This window comes from Sapajus apella, unplaced genomic scaffold, assembly GCF_009761245.1.
Source record: "Sapajus apella isolate SASKATOON/1434 unplaced genomic scaffold, GSC_monkey_1.0 scaffold140, whole genome shotgun sequence".
NCBI classification, from domain to species: Eukaryota; Metazoa; Chordata; class Mammalia; order Primates; family Cebidae; genus Sapajus; species Sapajus apella.
This window is the reverse complement of record NW_022437080.1, coordinates 2,436,789-2,452,383: the sequence shown is the minus strand read 5'-3', so window position 1 is coordinate 2,452,383 and position 15,595 is coordinate 2,436,789. Positions and strand designations below refer to the sequence as shown.

Here is a 15,595-nt window from a genome sequence, read left to right as displayed (position 1 = left end):
GAGAAGTTCTGCTTTTCCAGCAGTATGTAGAATAGAGGCAATTACTCCATTTGGTTCTTGAAAGAAACTTTCTCAGGGTACTAGGACAGCACTGTGACACTGATGAGATTAAGCAACAGGAAGAACTATAGACCATGTTAGCCATTGTTTGGATTTTTGGCACTTATAGTAGGCATTCATTACAGAAATGATATTTTCTTTTATTCTACTCTTTTCTCTTTACTTTTGTCCAGGAATGTCCTCCAAGGAAATCTATGGTAACTTTAAACTTCAGAATGTCCTATTTCTTAATTTTCTTCTGTGAATTCAGCAACCAGTATAATTTAGAATTTATCAACACTTAATTGTACTGTTTCTGGAATCTGTGAGTAACAGACGGCTATTATCAATGTAGATAATTTTTTTTCTTTTGATACGGAGTCTTGCTCTGTTACCTAGGCTGGAGTACAGTGGCGTGATCTCAGCCCACTGCAACCTCCGCCTTCCGGATTCAAGTGATTTGCCTGCCTCAACCTCCCAAGTAGCTGGGAATACAGGTGCCTGCCACCACACCCATCTAATTTTTTTTGTATTTTTAGTAGGGACAGGGTTTCACTATGTTGGCCAGACTAGTTTCGAACTCCTGACCTCAAGTGATCCACCTACCTCAGCCTCCCAAAGTGCTAGGATTACAGGCATGAACCACTGCACCCAGCCAATGTACATTAATTTTGTATAAATATTTCTAAAGAATTTTCAGAAAATTACAAATGAATATGATTAAAAATGACAGCATGCCCTTCTTCTCCTTGTTCCTGCCAGAAAAAAATCAATTCAAAAAAATGACAGTATGTTGCCCACATGTTCAAAGGCTATTTTTTACTTTACATGCTGACAGATGCCCAGACCACAGTAGAATTCATTAGTGCATGTTCCTAGTCTGTAACTAAACTCTGTGGAAGATTCCCCTGCTTTCCTTGTAGTAAATTGTACTACCTTTCCTTCTGTCTTTATTAGGCTTGTCATTTTCTTCTTTTTGCATGTTTTTCACAAATTATTTGGTCAATTTCATGTTCAGGTGTTGAAACAGAATGTGCTTTTCTCTTCCAACTCAATTAGTTGTTTTTGTTTTTCTACAGATGATTCTTTTATTAGGCCAGTAACTTTTTGGATTGTTGGGGATTTTGATAGTCCTTCTGGACGGCAGTTATTATATGATGCCATCAGGCATCAGGCAAGTATCTATGACTTCATTTTATATTTCTATTTGTGGCTGTAGTTGTCCTCATGGACATTGCTGTGCAGCTCAGATTGTTCAGTGGGAGTTGGGAGTCCTGCTTTCTTAATGCTCGAAGGAACAGAGCATCGTATCTCTAGAGATCTGCCAGCTCACAAGAAAAGAGATCTAAGACTGCAGTATCCAGTCTTTGTTGAAAGGAATAGATTCTTGCAGAGACAAAAATAAATAGTGAGCTCCTCATCATAGACAAGTTTTATGACATGACTGTTCATGTTCTTGCAGCAGAGTTGCTCCAGTGATTGTGTTGTGTACTGTATTGGGGAGATGGGGTCCTTCCCACGACAGAGGTCTGGACATGGGGGCAGTGGCACACGGGAATGGTAGTCTGTGTGTTTAGCAGAGGTAGATCCAGATGCACTGAGAGATACACACATAGATACTCTGAGAAGATACGCTGCTGTGAATAGTTGGGCTTGAGTAAGTGGCAGTGGCAGGTGGTTGAGAAGCAGCTGATTCTTTTGGAGAGGATCATTGTTAGAGGATAAAATGTCAAAATTATTTTTTCTGGGCTGTTTCAGTTTGCATCTTCACCCGTACCTCACAGCCCTCTTCATGGTCCTCTTTCTACCCTGTACCTGGGAAGGCTTAATGAAATAAGGAAATATCCAGGTGGTTTCAATTGTACTTATGTGCTGAGTGTCCTTCTGTTGCTTATGTTATTGGTACAAGCCCTTTTTTGGCTTTGTCTGTCCTGGTGTTGTTCAAGGAGTGGACCAAATGCTGTGGTCAATTCGAAGTTAGATCAGGGCAGTTAGTTCTAGCTAAGGGTGATAGTTATATGTGAAAGGCACTCTAACACAAATGCATACATCTTCAAGTGGTACTGGGGTAGGAGAATGGGGAGGGAGAGTTGCATTTTTTAATAACTGTTTTAATTGAAGTAAAATGTGAGTTCACAGGAAGTGCTCAAATCATAGGATACACAGTGTCACAAAGAGAACACACTCTTGTGACCATCACTCAGGTCAAAAAATAAAGAATTCTTAAGTTCCTAAAAGCCCTCCCACACTTGTGCCCAGACACTACCCTTCTTCCCTCTTCTCACATTAGATAATAGGTTTGCCTATCTTTTAGTTTATTAAAATGAAATCATATGCAATTTCATTTGTGTTTGGTTACTTTGCTCAATCTTTTGTAAGATTTATTCATGATGTTGCAAGTAGGGGTATATAGTCCTTTTTCATCCTGTAATATTATATCATATGGCTGTACCACAAAGTTTTGTTTGTTTACGCTGTTTTAAGGACAGTTGGGTTTTTAGTTTGGTGCCATTATAAGACTGTTGCAGTGAATATTCTTATGTCTTTTGGTACACACAAACATAAATTTCTGTTGCTTATGTTATTGGTACAAGCCATTTTTTGGCTTTGTGTGTCCTGGGTATATTCTTCCACTTGGATTCTTGTCTTTTCACCTAGGGAGAGATTGAGTTGTATTCGGAATGTGGAAAGGCCATGGGTTTGAGCAGAGCACTGAAAAATGGTTAGAACTTAAGGAGGGAAAGATGTAATGTAGTTGGGTTGGTATGCCAATGTGAGGCATACCACATTTTATATTCTTCAAACACACAGGGGTAGTAAGAAATGAAATTGGAAAGGTAGGCTGGAGGCCACTTCATGTAAGGTTTTTGAATGGTTGATGATGGCATTTTAATTTTATTCTGAATGCAGAGGAGAACTACTTGAGACTTTTAAGAGAGATTCTATTTGCTACTTATTGAACATGACTGTTGTTAATGCTGCTTTTTAAGTTCAAAAATATCTACCATATGACTCTAATTTCCCATTTTGTGAACAGAAATCCAGTAACAATGTTAGAATAAGCATGATAAATAATCCTGCCAAAGAGATAAGCTATGAGAACACTCAGATTTCCAGAGCAATCTGGGCAGCTCTCCAAACTCAGACCTCCAACGCTGCTAAGAACTTCATCACCAAAATGGCCAAGGAGGGGGCTGCAGAGGCCCTGGCCGCAGGAGCTGACATTGCGGAGTTCTCTGTTGGGGTAAGGCTCCAAGCCTCCCATGAGGCTGCATTCTCTCTGCAGAAGCTCACTCCCTGTGGCTTACATGTCTGGATCATGATCATGATTTGTCGTTTTAGTCCTGAGTCTCAGGGAATTTTTTTTAATTTGGAAGAACCTTTCCAAGAAATAATTCTGTCACATTCCCTTTATTTTAACCTTCCCTAGCTTTCTTGTGGTGCATGATTTGAGTTTTGTGTTAAGTATGGGGCCATTTTGTTATGTACAGTTTTTAAAAGAGACAATATGACTTATTTATAGAGCAAAAAAAATGGAGATTTGAGCCACTTAGGGGTTCAAGGCTTATAGGTTCTTGATGTGTTTCCAGAGTAAGCCTGTGTTTGTTCATTTGTATTATCTGTTACTTTTTTTGACATAGTTTTGTAGTTTTTAAATTTGTTACAGAATGATGAGTATACATTATTTGAAATTTCAGTTAGGAAAAGAAGCTGTCACTGGAAATTAAAAAGATTTTAAAATGCAGAATAAAGGAATGAAGAATAGTCTGCCAGTCAAACAAATCACAGGAAAAGATAAGGAAATAGCAGTTACTCTCAGTAGTAGGGAGATGGTGGGGAGGCTGAAGAATTGACACAGCTTAATGTTAATTATGAAAATTAGTTATTACTTTCCAGGAAAAGAGAATTTTATGGTTTGTTCACTGTGTTTTTTCATTTATATGGTTTGCATAATAACGACTATTTTTCCTTAATAATGATTACTTTCCTAGGGAATGGATTTCAGTCTTTTTAAAGAGGTCTTTGAGTCTTCCAAAATGGATTTCATTTTGTCTCATGCCGTGTACTGCAGGGATGTTCTGAAGCTGAAGAAGGGACAGAGGGCAGTGATCAGCAATGGAAGGGTGAGGATTTGTCAAGCTTGACTTCACATTAGCTCTGTGAACAGTCTTTGCAGAATTCTTCTCTGAAGCTAGTAAACTCTTCAAGCAGGGCCACTCTTTTTTCAAAGGTGATTGGGGCTTATGAAGTGCCAATGATGTTTCTGCCTCCTGTTTCCAAGGGGCTGTGCTTTTTGATAGGCAAATATCCTTGGGTGGAGCCTTCCTGGCTGTCGATTTGTGTCCTGCCATTGTGCGAGGCAGTGAGAGAGTGTGGTGGCCCTCAGACAGTAAATCAGTATGGCCTTTGACACATAAAGTGGCCTTTGTTGTTTTTATTCAGGGAGAATTAATGAAAACGACATTGCAATTTTATTTTACTTTGGAGTTTGCTTACTATAAAATACTGTGATGTACACAGGTTTACACTGTGTCCTTGAGGAATTGATAAGTAAACAGGTAGCTATAAATATTTGTTTTGGGCTTCACTTTGTATTGTTTCACTGATTTTATCTAGACATGTACCTGTCTCAGCTTTTTAAGGTGACCTGGTGTATGAGATGGCCTGAGGACACCAGAGGGTTTCTTACTAGCTTGCTGAGTGCAGGCAGCCTTCCAGCTCTGAGCGCCTGCTTTTCTCTCCTTCACAGATCATTGGGCCACTGAAGGATAGTGAGCTCTTTAATCAAGATGATTTCCACCTCCTCGAAAATATCATCTTAAAAACCTCAGGACAGAAAATAAAATCTCACATTCAACAGCTTCGGGTAGAAGAAGATGTGTAAGTTTTGCCATAGGAGGAATTACAGGAGTTATATAATTGGACTTTTTTTATTGGTCAGTTAGGATTGTATGTTGTCACTCACTGCATATCCCACGGTGTTTTATTTCCAGTTTTAAAAATCTAATAATTCTCTTCAATTCAAATGTATGCTTCTGTTGAAACAAGAGAATTTATTTTGTAGTCTACTATTTAAAGAACTGAATTAGTTCTCTCTGTTTTTATTTTTATAACTTTGGTTGTGAAAAATTTCAAATATGTGCAGAAGTAAAGAGGCTCGTTTATTTATTACCTGGAATACTTATATAAAGTGATACTTTCCCTCATTACCTATTTGGTTACCCTTCAGTTTTATTTTGTTCAGGAAAAGAAAGGCGGTTTAAATGTTTCTTTTATTTACCAGTGAGACTACTGAGTTGTTTACCTTGTGTCTTCAAAAGTGATGATGAATTGGAATTGTTGTTTTTTTTTTTATTTTAAGTATTTCAGTGTTATTATAAGCTGATGTATTTTAGTGTGTTATTTCTCTTAATGGAAGAAAATAAATTGTTTGGATGGAACCTGTAGTACATGTTATATATACCGAGTTTCTGCATTAAATATCAGATGACTGTGTAGTTGGAGGATATATTTCTATGTTTAATTTTTTGAGGAACCACAATACCTTTTCCCACGGTGGTTGTACCGTTTTACATTCCCATTGACAATGCCCAAGGATTTCAGTTTCTCCACATCCTCACATTTGTAATTTTCTGGATTTTTGTTTGTTTGTTTTTTTATAATAGCCATCCTTGTGGGTATGAAGTGCCTTCTCTTTGTGGTTTGATTTGCATTTCCCTAATGATTGGTAATGTTGAGCATCATGTCATGTGCAGATTGGCTACATATGTATATCTGGGAAAATGTCTATTCAAGTCCTTTGTGCTCCCCCGACCCAAGATGGAGTCTTGCTCTGTCACCCAGGCTGGAGTACAGTGGCGCCATGTTGGCCCACTGCAACCTCCACCTCCCAGGTTCAAGTGATTTTCCTGCCTCAGCGTCAGTAGCTAAGATTACAGGCATGCACCGCCATGCCCAGCTAATTTTTTTATTTTTATTTTTAGTAGAGATGAGGTTTCACCATGTTGTCCAGGCTGGTCTCAAACTCCTCACCTCGTGATCTGCCTGCCTCAGCTTCCCAAAGTGCTGAGATTCCAGGTGTGAGCCACCATACTTGGCTCCTTTGCTCATTTTTAACTGGGTTGTTTTTATTGTTGTAGATGCGGCAGTTTTTTATACATTCTGGATATCGCTTTCTTACCAGATACATGATTTGCAAACATTTTCTCCCATTCTGTGGAGATGTGTTCTTTGATGCATAGTTGGAGTATATAAAATTTAAAAGTTCTTCTGGGGAGGTTGCAGTGAGCCGAGATTGCACCACTGCGCCCCAGCCTGGGTGACAGAGTGAGACTCCATCTCATAAAAAGTAACAAAATAAATATATATTAAAAAAAGTTCTGCTGTTTTTTTTCTTACATCATCATGCCACAGAGTTCAAGGGCATGTTTTAGAGAAATGTTGAGTAGGAAAGTTGTTAAAGTCAGCTGTTGCCATGTCTTGTTCAATTATATGGGAAGAAATCTTTTCTCATTTTGGCCAGTACTGGGGCTACAAATAAGGAGCGTCCCTCTTACCTCAGTGGCTCCTGAGTGATGCCCTTTGTCCCAGCCTATGAAACACTTCCCTGGTATAGGCCAGGAGGTACTCATGACTCGAAGCAGCCGTGCCACAGGCATATGCTGCCCCACCTTGGAGTGGTCCCCTTCCCCATGACAGCCACCGCTATCATTCATGACCCAACCTGCATCCCAAGGCTGTCCTGAAGGTTGGCTCTGGATGCTTTGATCACGGCACTTCATCAACCTTCAGGGGGTTTCTTGTTGGCCTGTCACCCCAGTCCTTGTAACCAAGTGCCCTTGACATGTTTTGTGACCATGTTGACACATCAGGAAGAAAATGGCCTATATTATATATATTTGGCATTTATATTGAGAAGTTGAACCAAAATAGTTAATTTGATATATTTGCTGCATTCAAAGGAAATGTATAGGTTTACTTATAGTTCAGATACATTCACAAATACTCTTTTTAAATTCTTACTCAGGATTTAGTCTTTGGTTCAGCAAATCGGAGCTTTTTTTTCAGGTTTAATTCAAGATCTTTTTCTGTTAGAAATCAATTTTAGAAGAGGCAGGGGCAATAAAATTCTTTTTAAAGTTGTTTACTGCAGTGTTCATTATCATAGTGAAATTAGAAACAACATAGATGTTCAATAGTTGATTGGTTTAATATTTAGGTTATTCTGTGTCCATAAATATAATATTATGCAGTCATAAAAAAACATTGAAATAGGCTAGGCACGGTGGCTCATGCCTGTTATCCCAGCACTTTGGGATAACATTGCTTGAGCCCAGGAGTTTAAGACTAGACTGGGAAACATGGCAAAACCCTGTCTGTACTAAAAATACAAAAAATTAGCTGGGCCTGGTGTTATGCACCTGTTGTCCCAGCTACATGGGAGACTGAGGTGGGGGAATCAGCTGTGCGTGGAAGGTCAAGGATGCTGAGATCAAGCCACTGGACTACAGCCTGGACAACTGGAGTGAGACCCTGTCTCAAGCAAACAAACAAAAATATTGAAATACTGCTGTATTTATTAACCAACCAAAGGATTTTTATGATATATTTTTAAGTAAAAATGCAGGCTGTCAGTATAATCCCACTTTTGTTTATAGATATTTAAAAATACAGAATTATGAGCCAGAATATCAGAGCTTATTTCTTGATGTAATGTGTAATTTCAATTTTCTTCTTTATATTTATTTTTCAGTATGCTTTTCCAGTCAATTATTACTCTAATAGTCATAAAAAATAATAGTTATTTAAAAAATATTTTAAAAGGACAAGGGAGAATATACACAATACAGCCTGTAATATATAGGCCAGGGCCTCAGCTAGGTGCATTGCAGAGTTATGCAGTTTTACAAGAGTCACACAGAGTGGGTGCTGTTTCCATTCCACATGTGGGAAAATGAGTAACTTCTTCAAGGTTATAACATTAATCAATCTTTCTCATACCTGTTAATACAGACTTTAGACCTTGTTCAAACCATCTTATTAGCATTCAGTATTTGGCCTGATGATATGTTTGGCAATAATTGGAAAACTTTCCGTTAAAAAGATGCTAAGATTTCTCTAACCCCTTCTTTCAGGGCAAGTGACTTGGTAATGAAGGTGGATGCTCTCCTGTCAGCACAACCAAAAGGAGATGCAAGAATCGAATACCAGTTTTTTGAAGACAGACACAGGTATAGAAGTAATGTTGAATTTGTGCGTGTTCTTGAATGTTAAATTCTTAAGTTTGCCTTTACCTCAGCTCCTTCACTTTACCATATAAGATTTATGTGTAAGTTCTTATAGGAATCGAACATTTGTTTGGTGTGTAGTTTTCACATAAATATTTGTATTCATATATAAAATTCATAATCAAATCTCAGTTGCTGACTGAGATTTATTTCTAAATTAATCTGAAATAATTCTTAGTGCACCCTTGTAGTAGAAAACAGACTGCATAAAATTAAACAGAGCAATTGTACTTAAATTCAAGAATGAACAAAGACAGGTCATTGTAATCCCAGCACTTTGGGAGGACAACATGGGAAGATTGCTTGAATCCAGAAGCTTGAGACCAACAAACAAAGTGAGACCCCATCTCTACAAAAAAATTTTCAGGCCGGGTGCAGTGGCTCACGCCTGTAATACTCCCAGCACTTTGGGAGGCCAAGGCAGGTGGATCACAAGGTCAGGAGTTCAAAACACCAGCCTGGCCAGGATGTTGAAATCCCATCTCTACTAAAAATACAAAAATTAGTTGGGCACGGTGGCACATGCCTGTAATCCCAGCTACTCAGAAGGCTGAGGCAGGAGAATCGCTTGAACCTGGGAGGCGGAGGTTGCAGTGAGCCGAGATCGTGCCGTTGCACTCCAGCCTCGGTGACAAAGTGAGACTCTGTCTCAAAAAAAAAAAAAAAAAATTAAAAAAATTTTAAATTAAAATTTTCAAACATTAACTGGGTGTGTTGGCATGTGCTTGTTGTCCCAGCTACTCTGGAGGTAGAGGCTACAATGAGCCATGATCTCATCACTGCACTTGCCGCCTGGGCAACAGAGTAAGACCCTGTTTCACAAAAAAATAAACAGATTGGCTGGGCGTGGTGGCTCACGCCTGTAATCTCAGCACTTTGGGAGGCTGAGGCAGGCAAATCACCTGAGGTCAGGAGTTTGAGACCTACTTGACCAACATGGTGAAACCCCCCATCTTATACAAAAATGTAAAAATTAGCCAGGTGTTTTGGCAGCTGCCTATAATCCCAGCTACTCAGGAGACTGAGACAGGAGAATTGCTTGAACCTGGGAGGTGGAGGTTGCAGTGAGCAGAGATTATGCTATTGTACTCTAGCCTGGGAGACAGAGCAAGACTGTCTCAAAAAATAATAATAATAAATAAACAAACAGATTATTAAAGTACTTGTCTCATTCATCTTTTATTGGAAACTTTTTTTTTTTTAAAGACAGGGTTTCACTCTGTCACTTGGGCTAGAGTGCATTTGCATGATCTCAGCTCACTGCCTCTGCCACTTCCTGGGCTCAAGTGATCTTCCTACCTCAGGCTCCTGTGTAGAAGGGACCACAGGCGCTTACCACCATGCCTGGCTGATTTTTGTATTTTTTGTAGAAATGGGGTCTCACTATGTTGCCCAGGTGAATTTCAAACGCCTAAGCAAGTGATTGACCTGCCTCAGCCTTCCAGGGTGCTGGGATTATAGGCGTGAGCCATGATGCTTGGCCAAAAACTTTGGTTTTAAGTACGTTTAGCATAATGAGGGAGTTTGCTTTCTTGTTCATCACTTCTTTGTTTTGAAAACTTTATAACCTAGAAATAGCTGAAAGACTAATATAATGAGCACCCGAATATCCTTCACTTAGATTCACCAGTTATTGGTATGTCACATTTGCTTTCTGTTTGTCATCTGCATGTGTGCATGTTGTGTGTGTGTGTGTGTATGTGTGTGTGTCTGTGTAGTACTTTATAATAACTACTTGAGTAGTTTATTTATGTTTGTATATACACGGTCATATTTTTTCCTGCACCATTTGGAAATACATTGCAGACATTCTGACATAATGTGTCTGACATTTTCAGCATGTGTCTCCTGAGTGCTGGGACTTCTCTGCAGTACTGTTAGCTGACCTCAGAAATGTAACCTTGATACAGTAATATTAAAACACAATTCCTATTCACCTGTCTCTAGTATCTTTGTAATGACTTTTTACAACCGTTTTTTATATTTGTTTTGGTCCAGATTACATATTACAGAGTTGTGTCTCTTTGGTCTCTTTTCATCTGGAAGAGTTCTCTGCCATTTTTTTTTATTTTGATCTAGTCTTTTGTCTTTTATGGTGACATTTTTTAAGAGTCCAGGCCAGTTGTCTTATGGAATGTCTCACGATCTGAGTTGCTTCTTCTTGATTAGATTTAGTTGTTTCTAGGAGAGAGCCCTGTACAGTAATGTATACAGCCTTTGCCTTATATGGCAAGTATATATATGTATATATATGTGTGTGTGTGTGTGTGTATGTGTGTGTGTGTATATATATATATATATATGTATATATATATATATTTATATATGTATATACACACACACACATATATATATATATACACTGATTGTGCCTCAGAATCCCTATGAAGTCTTTAAATATAGATAGATGCCTGTGTCCTAGTCCTCTGTGTTTCTGATCTGATTAGTCTGGCATGGATTGGACTTTGGTTTAGTGGGCCTGTTTTTTCTTATGACCAATCTTTGTGGGGATCAGGTTTTCATGATCAAATTGATTGATGATTGTAGTGTAGGTCCTCTCTGTTTGCACTGGCTGTGTCTCCTAATTTTTCATGTCAGCAGTGGGTGAAGATTCTTATGGCTCCTGCATAATCCTTGTTGAATTTGGCCATTGGCACCCAGAGTGCACCCATTTTCTCAACACTTTGTGAACTTTCAGGAAGTAACTCATTATCTAGTCACTAGCAGGAGGAAACCTTTCCTAATCAACCTGCCATCTTGTTTGCCCTTCTTGGCCAAAGTAGGGAGTCCTAAGCAAAGACCTCTCTTCCCTTTTTAGAAGTCTTTTTTTCCATGGGTCTCCATGTTTTATGTAATTAAAATACCTTAATTGTAAATTGTATTATGAGACAAATTATAATTATTAGAGAAATTTCTCTTATTGGTGTTGTGTCAGTTAAACGAGTATTTGTTATATTTAAATCAGCAGTTTCTCATTTATGCTAGAAATAGAAAGGTCTGAGCCATCTGTTATACGTACTCTTGCCCTCAAAGTGTGGTCCATGGACCAGCAGCAAGACATTGCCTTGGAGCTTGTTGGAAATGCAGGCTTTGGACACACACCAGTCCTGAGGAATCAGCATCTGCATTTTAACAAGTTGCTCCCAGGGGAGTCCCATGTGCATTAATGATAGTAAGCATAGTATTCTTTGACATTTACTCTATGCACCCTATGCAAATGTGTATAATCTCCAAATCTTGTTCCTGTCTCTGTCACTTTTTAGTTTTATTTTGGTCTTTTCTCCGACCAGTATAGTGAATTAATTAATTAATTAATTAATTTATTTATTTATTTTGAGACGGAGTCTCGCTCTTGTTACCAGGCTGGAGTGCAATGGCGCAATCTCGGCTCACCGCAACCCCCGTCTCCTGGGTTCAGGCAATTCTCCTGCCTCAGCCTCCTGAGTAGCTGGGATTACAGGCACGTGCCACCATGCCCGGCTAATTTTTTGTATTTTTAGTAGAGACGGGGATGGTCTCGATCACTTGACCTCGTGATCCACCCGCCTCGGCCTCCCAAAGTGCTGGGATTAAAGGCTTGAGCCACCGCGCCCGGCTAGTGAATATATTTAAACATGATGTTTTTAGCTCATATTGTTCCCATTTCCACACAAATACTCCTCTTTCCTTGTGTTTTTTCTAGTCCCTTTTTCTCTTTTCTAGAGATGTGGGATGAGTAAAGGACCTCACAGTGTCAGTTTCTGGGTGTGCCTGTTGCTGATCACCTAGAACACGGCTGGCTCAACGTGAACATGTTGTGTGAAACTCTACGCCAAACCTGATGTGGGCAGGCATGATCAGATATTACACCCTTGTGTAGAGTCCTGTTTGAAATGCTCTCTCTGGTTCCCTTGGGACCATTTGTAGAATACTATTTTCTAATGAGCTTTTTCTTTTAAGAATTTTAGAATAGCAGAGGCACAAATTATATTAAGTCAGTGGCTCTCAAAATTTGGCTTTTACTTAGAGAGCTTGTTAAAATGCAGATTGCTGGACCCATCCCCAGAGTTTCTGATTCGGTAAGTCTGGGTTGGATCCTGACTTGGTTCTCACAAATGCCCAGGGGAAGCTGATGCCACTGCTCTGGAGCCACACTGTGAGAACAGTTGTATTAGAGTAACAGAAGTTTTGTTGTATGAGAAGAATCATCATTGGCAGGGGATTTAATCTGAAATTGTTAATAATACCACAGATTGAAAGCACCTACCTCGACACAGTCATAAAGCTGTTCTGATGGTTACTTCCAAAACAGTTAAAATGTGAGATAACCTTCATGAGCTTGTAAATTGTTTCCAGTTTTCTTGGTTATGCTGTTTTGTGGTATTCTTTTGTATTTATCCCACTTAGGTAAATGTTGTTTGGTTAAAAAAAAAAATAGTGGTTAGTATAGTAACCACATTATAGTATTGTTCAGTGCAAACAAAGTATTATGGTTTAAACAGTTAATGGTTTTTGAAAATTGGGTATAGTTTTAAATTCTTTAAAGTTGAGTCCTTTTAAAAGTACATCAGTGGTCCCTGCTCCTTTTAAGACACCTAAGTCGATATGACTTCACAGGGAGTACATGCAACAGGAAGTTACCATTTAGTTAAGAACAGACAAGGAAGCTGGGCATGATGTTTCACGCCTGTAATCCCAGCATGTTGGGAAGCCAAGGCAGGTGGATCACTTGAGGCCAAGAGTTCAAGACCAGCCTGGCTAACATGGCAAAACACCATCTCTGATAACAATATACAAATTAGCTGGGCATGGTGGCATGCACTTGTAATCCCAGCTGTTTTGGTGGCTGGGGCAGGAGGATTGCTTGAGCCAGGAGGTGAAGGTTGCAATGAGCTGAGATCACGCCACTGCACTCCCAGCCTGGGTGAATGGTTGAGACTGTCTTAAAAAAAAAAAAAAAAAAAAAAGGCAACGACCAGGTACGGTGGCTTATGCCAGTGCTTTGGGAAGCCAGAGCAGGAGGGTCACTTAAGGCCAGGAGTTTGAGACTAGCCTGGTCAGTATAGTGAGACCCCCATCTCTACAAAAAAATAAATTAACTCGGCATGGTGGCATGTGTCTGTAGTCCTAGCTACTTAGGAAGCTAAGTTGAGAAGATCATTTGAACCCAGAAGTTAAAGGCTTCAGTGAACCATGATCATGCCACTGCACTCTGGCCTAGGCTGGAGTGAGACCATGTCTCTAAAAAAGTAAATATGAGGCCGGGCGCGGTGGCTCAAGCCTGTAATCCCAGCACTTTGGGAGGCCGAGGCGGATGGATCACGAGGTCAAGAGATCGAGACCATCCTGGTCAACATGGTGAAACCCCATCTCTACTAAAAATACAAAAAATTAGCTGGGCATGGTGGCGCGTGCCTGTAATCCCAGCAACTCAGGAGGCTGAGGCAGGACAATTGCCTGAACCTGGGAGGCGGAGGTTGCGGTGAGCCGAGATCACGCCATCGCACTCCAGCCTGGGTAACAAGAGCGAAACTCCGTCTCAAAAAAAAAAAAAAAAAAAAAAAAAAGAGTAAATAAGAAAAAGAACAGGCAAAATATCTGTAACTTAATACTGATGAAGGATATGGTGAAATTTATTTTTTGGTCCTGTAAATTTGTTTAGTTCTTCAGGAAATGTGATTGACAATACTTAATAGCCACTAAAGTATTTGTATCCTTTGACTCCATAATTTCATTTCTGATATTTTCTTGACTCTAAAGAAATTTCCAAATGTCGAGAAAGTTGGATATACAAATTGTTTACAGGTTGAAAGCCATCTGTATGTCCAGCAGTAAAGAATAGCTGGAGTAAACTCTGACAGACTCGTGGTAAATGGCATGTTATTTCTTATTCAGGATGCTTCTTGTGTAACAACATGTGAAAATCTTTATGCTACAGTAGTAGGAGAAGGAAGGAAATTGTTAGTCTGTATCTTCACCTAATGTTTATACAGGTACTTAGAAAGGATTATGTAGAGATGCAGCTAAGTGGGCTGGGATGGTGAATATTTTGTGATTATATTTTTCCTTTTTCTCTGTTTTGCAGGTTTTCTGGAATGTTTTTCTTATTTTTTAAAAATTAATTCATTCCTTTTCTCTTTGTACTCTTCTTGCTAAGAATTAAAAATTGGCTTAAGGTTCAATAACTATCTATTAAGTTAAAGGCTTCAGTGAACCATGATCATGCCACTGCACTCTGGCCTAGGCTGGAGTGAGACCATGTCTCTAAAAAAGTAAATATGAGGCCGGGCGCGGTGGCTCAAGCCTGTAATCCCAGCACTTTGGGAGGCCGAGGCGGATGGATCACGAGGTCAAGAGAAAAGCTAACTTCAGTAGCTTTTCGCAGTTTTTGGCTAAATACAATTTCAAAGTGTTTTTCCTCTCTTTACATGGACTTTTCAATCCATTTCAGATCCATTATTAAGGTTTTGCAATCTTTGGAATGGACAGAATTATATAGTTGGCCACTGTCATAGTCTAGTCATTCTAGATCTGCAGTTCTTTTAAATGCTAAGAAGGTTGAAGGTTATATTGTACCAAAAAAAAAAAAAAAAAAAAAAAAAAAAAAAAAAAACTTTTGTGTCCTGTGTCCTCCAGGTTAATGTTTTATCCTTTTGATCTTTTAGTGCAATTAAACTGAGGCCGAAGGAAGGGGAGACGTACTTTGATGTTGTGGCTGTCGTTGACCCTGTCACCAGAGACGCACAGAGACTTGCTCCCTTGCTCTTGGTAGGAACGCCGTGCAGGCAGTGTATATCACCTTTGTCTGAAGTTGTCATGTGCTCTGAAATTCGCTGAGAGCTTCATTTTCCTTTAGTTATCTTCAACAGGCACTGGACAATGCTGTGGGGTTCTAGGGCAGAGCAATCTTCACAAAGATTGACAGTGGCTCTGAAACAACTTCACAGCCCTAGAAAGTTGGTGCAAGTGTGGTTGGCTGCCTCATGTAATAAAAAAAAAGTGATTAACATTTTCGTTCAGAGTAAAACGTCCTGGAATTAAGTTACGCTATATTTTAATTTATAATGACAAAGAGGTAAAATAAGTATGTTTTGGTGTTTGTCCTTTTTTATAACTACCATGGATTTTTTGTCTTGACATGTCTTTTAGACATGTATAGCATTTTGCAATTTTAGGACATTTAAAAGAGCTCTGACAAAGACACAGCCACTCCAGCATTCATTGCCGAATAAATCCCTGACCTTTTTTGTGAGTATTGGTGTCTCTGTTTTTTCATCCTCTGGCATGTG

At 39.3% G+C, this 15,595-nt stretch overlaps 1 protein-coding gene across 5 annotated transcripts in view; it reads left to right on the top strand.

Moving 5' to 3' along the window:
- UGGT1 (UDP-glucose glycoprotein glucosyltransferase 1) overlaps positions 1–15,595 on the top strand; it is a 113,849-nt gene that overhangs the window by 70,696 nt on the left and 27,558 nt on the right. For 4 of the 5 annotated variants that reach the window (XM_032263948.1, XM_032263945.1, XM_032263950.1 and 1 more), the window contains exons 21-27: positions 234–257; positions 1,119–1,213; positions 3,077–3,283; positions 4,032–4,163; positions 4,790–4,920; positions 8,175–8,270; positions 14,972–15,074. In XM_032263948.1, coding sequence (XP_032119839.1) covers positions 234–257; positions 1,119–1,213; positions 3,077–3,283; positions 4,032–4,163; positions 4,790–4,920; positions 8,175–8,270; positions 14,972–15,074 — 788 coding nt within the window. The remainder of the gene's footprint in view (positions 1–233; positions 258–1,118; positions 1,214–3,076; positions 3,284–4,031; positions 4,164–4,789; positions 4,921–8,174; positions 8,271–14,971; positions 15,075–15,595) is intronic. The other variant, XM_032263946.1, reaches the window with a different exon arrangement.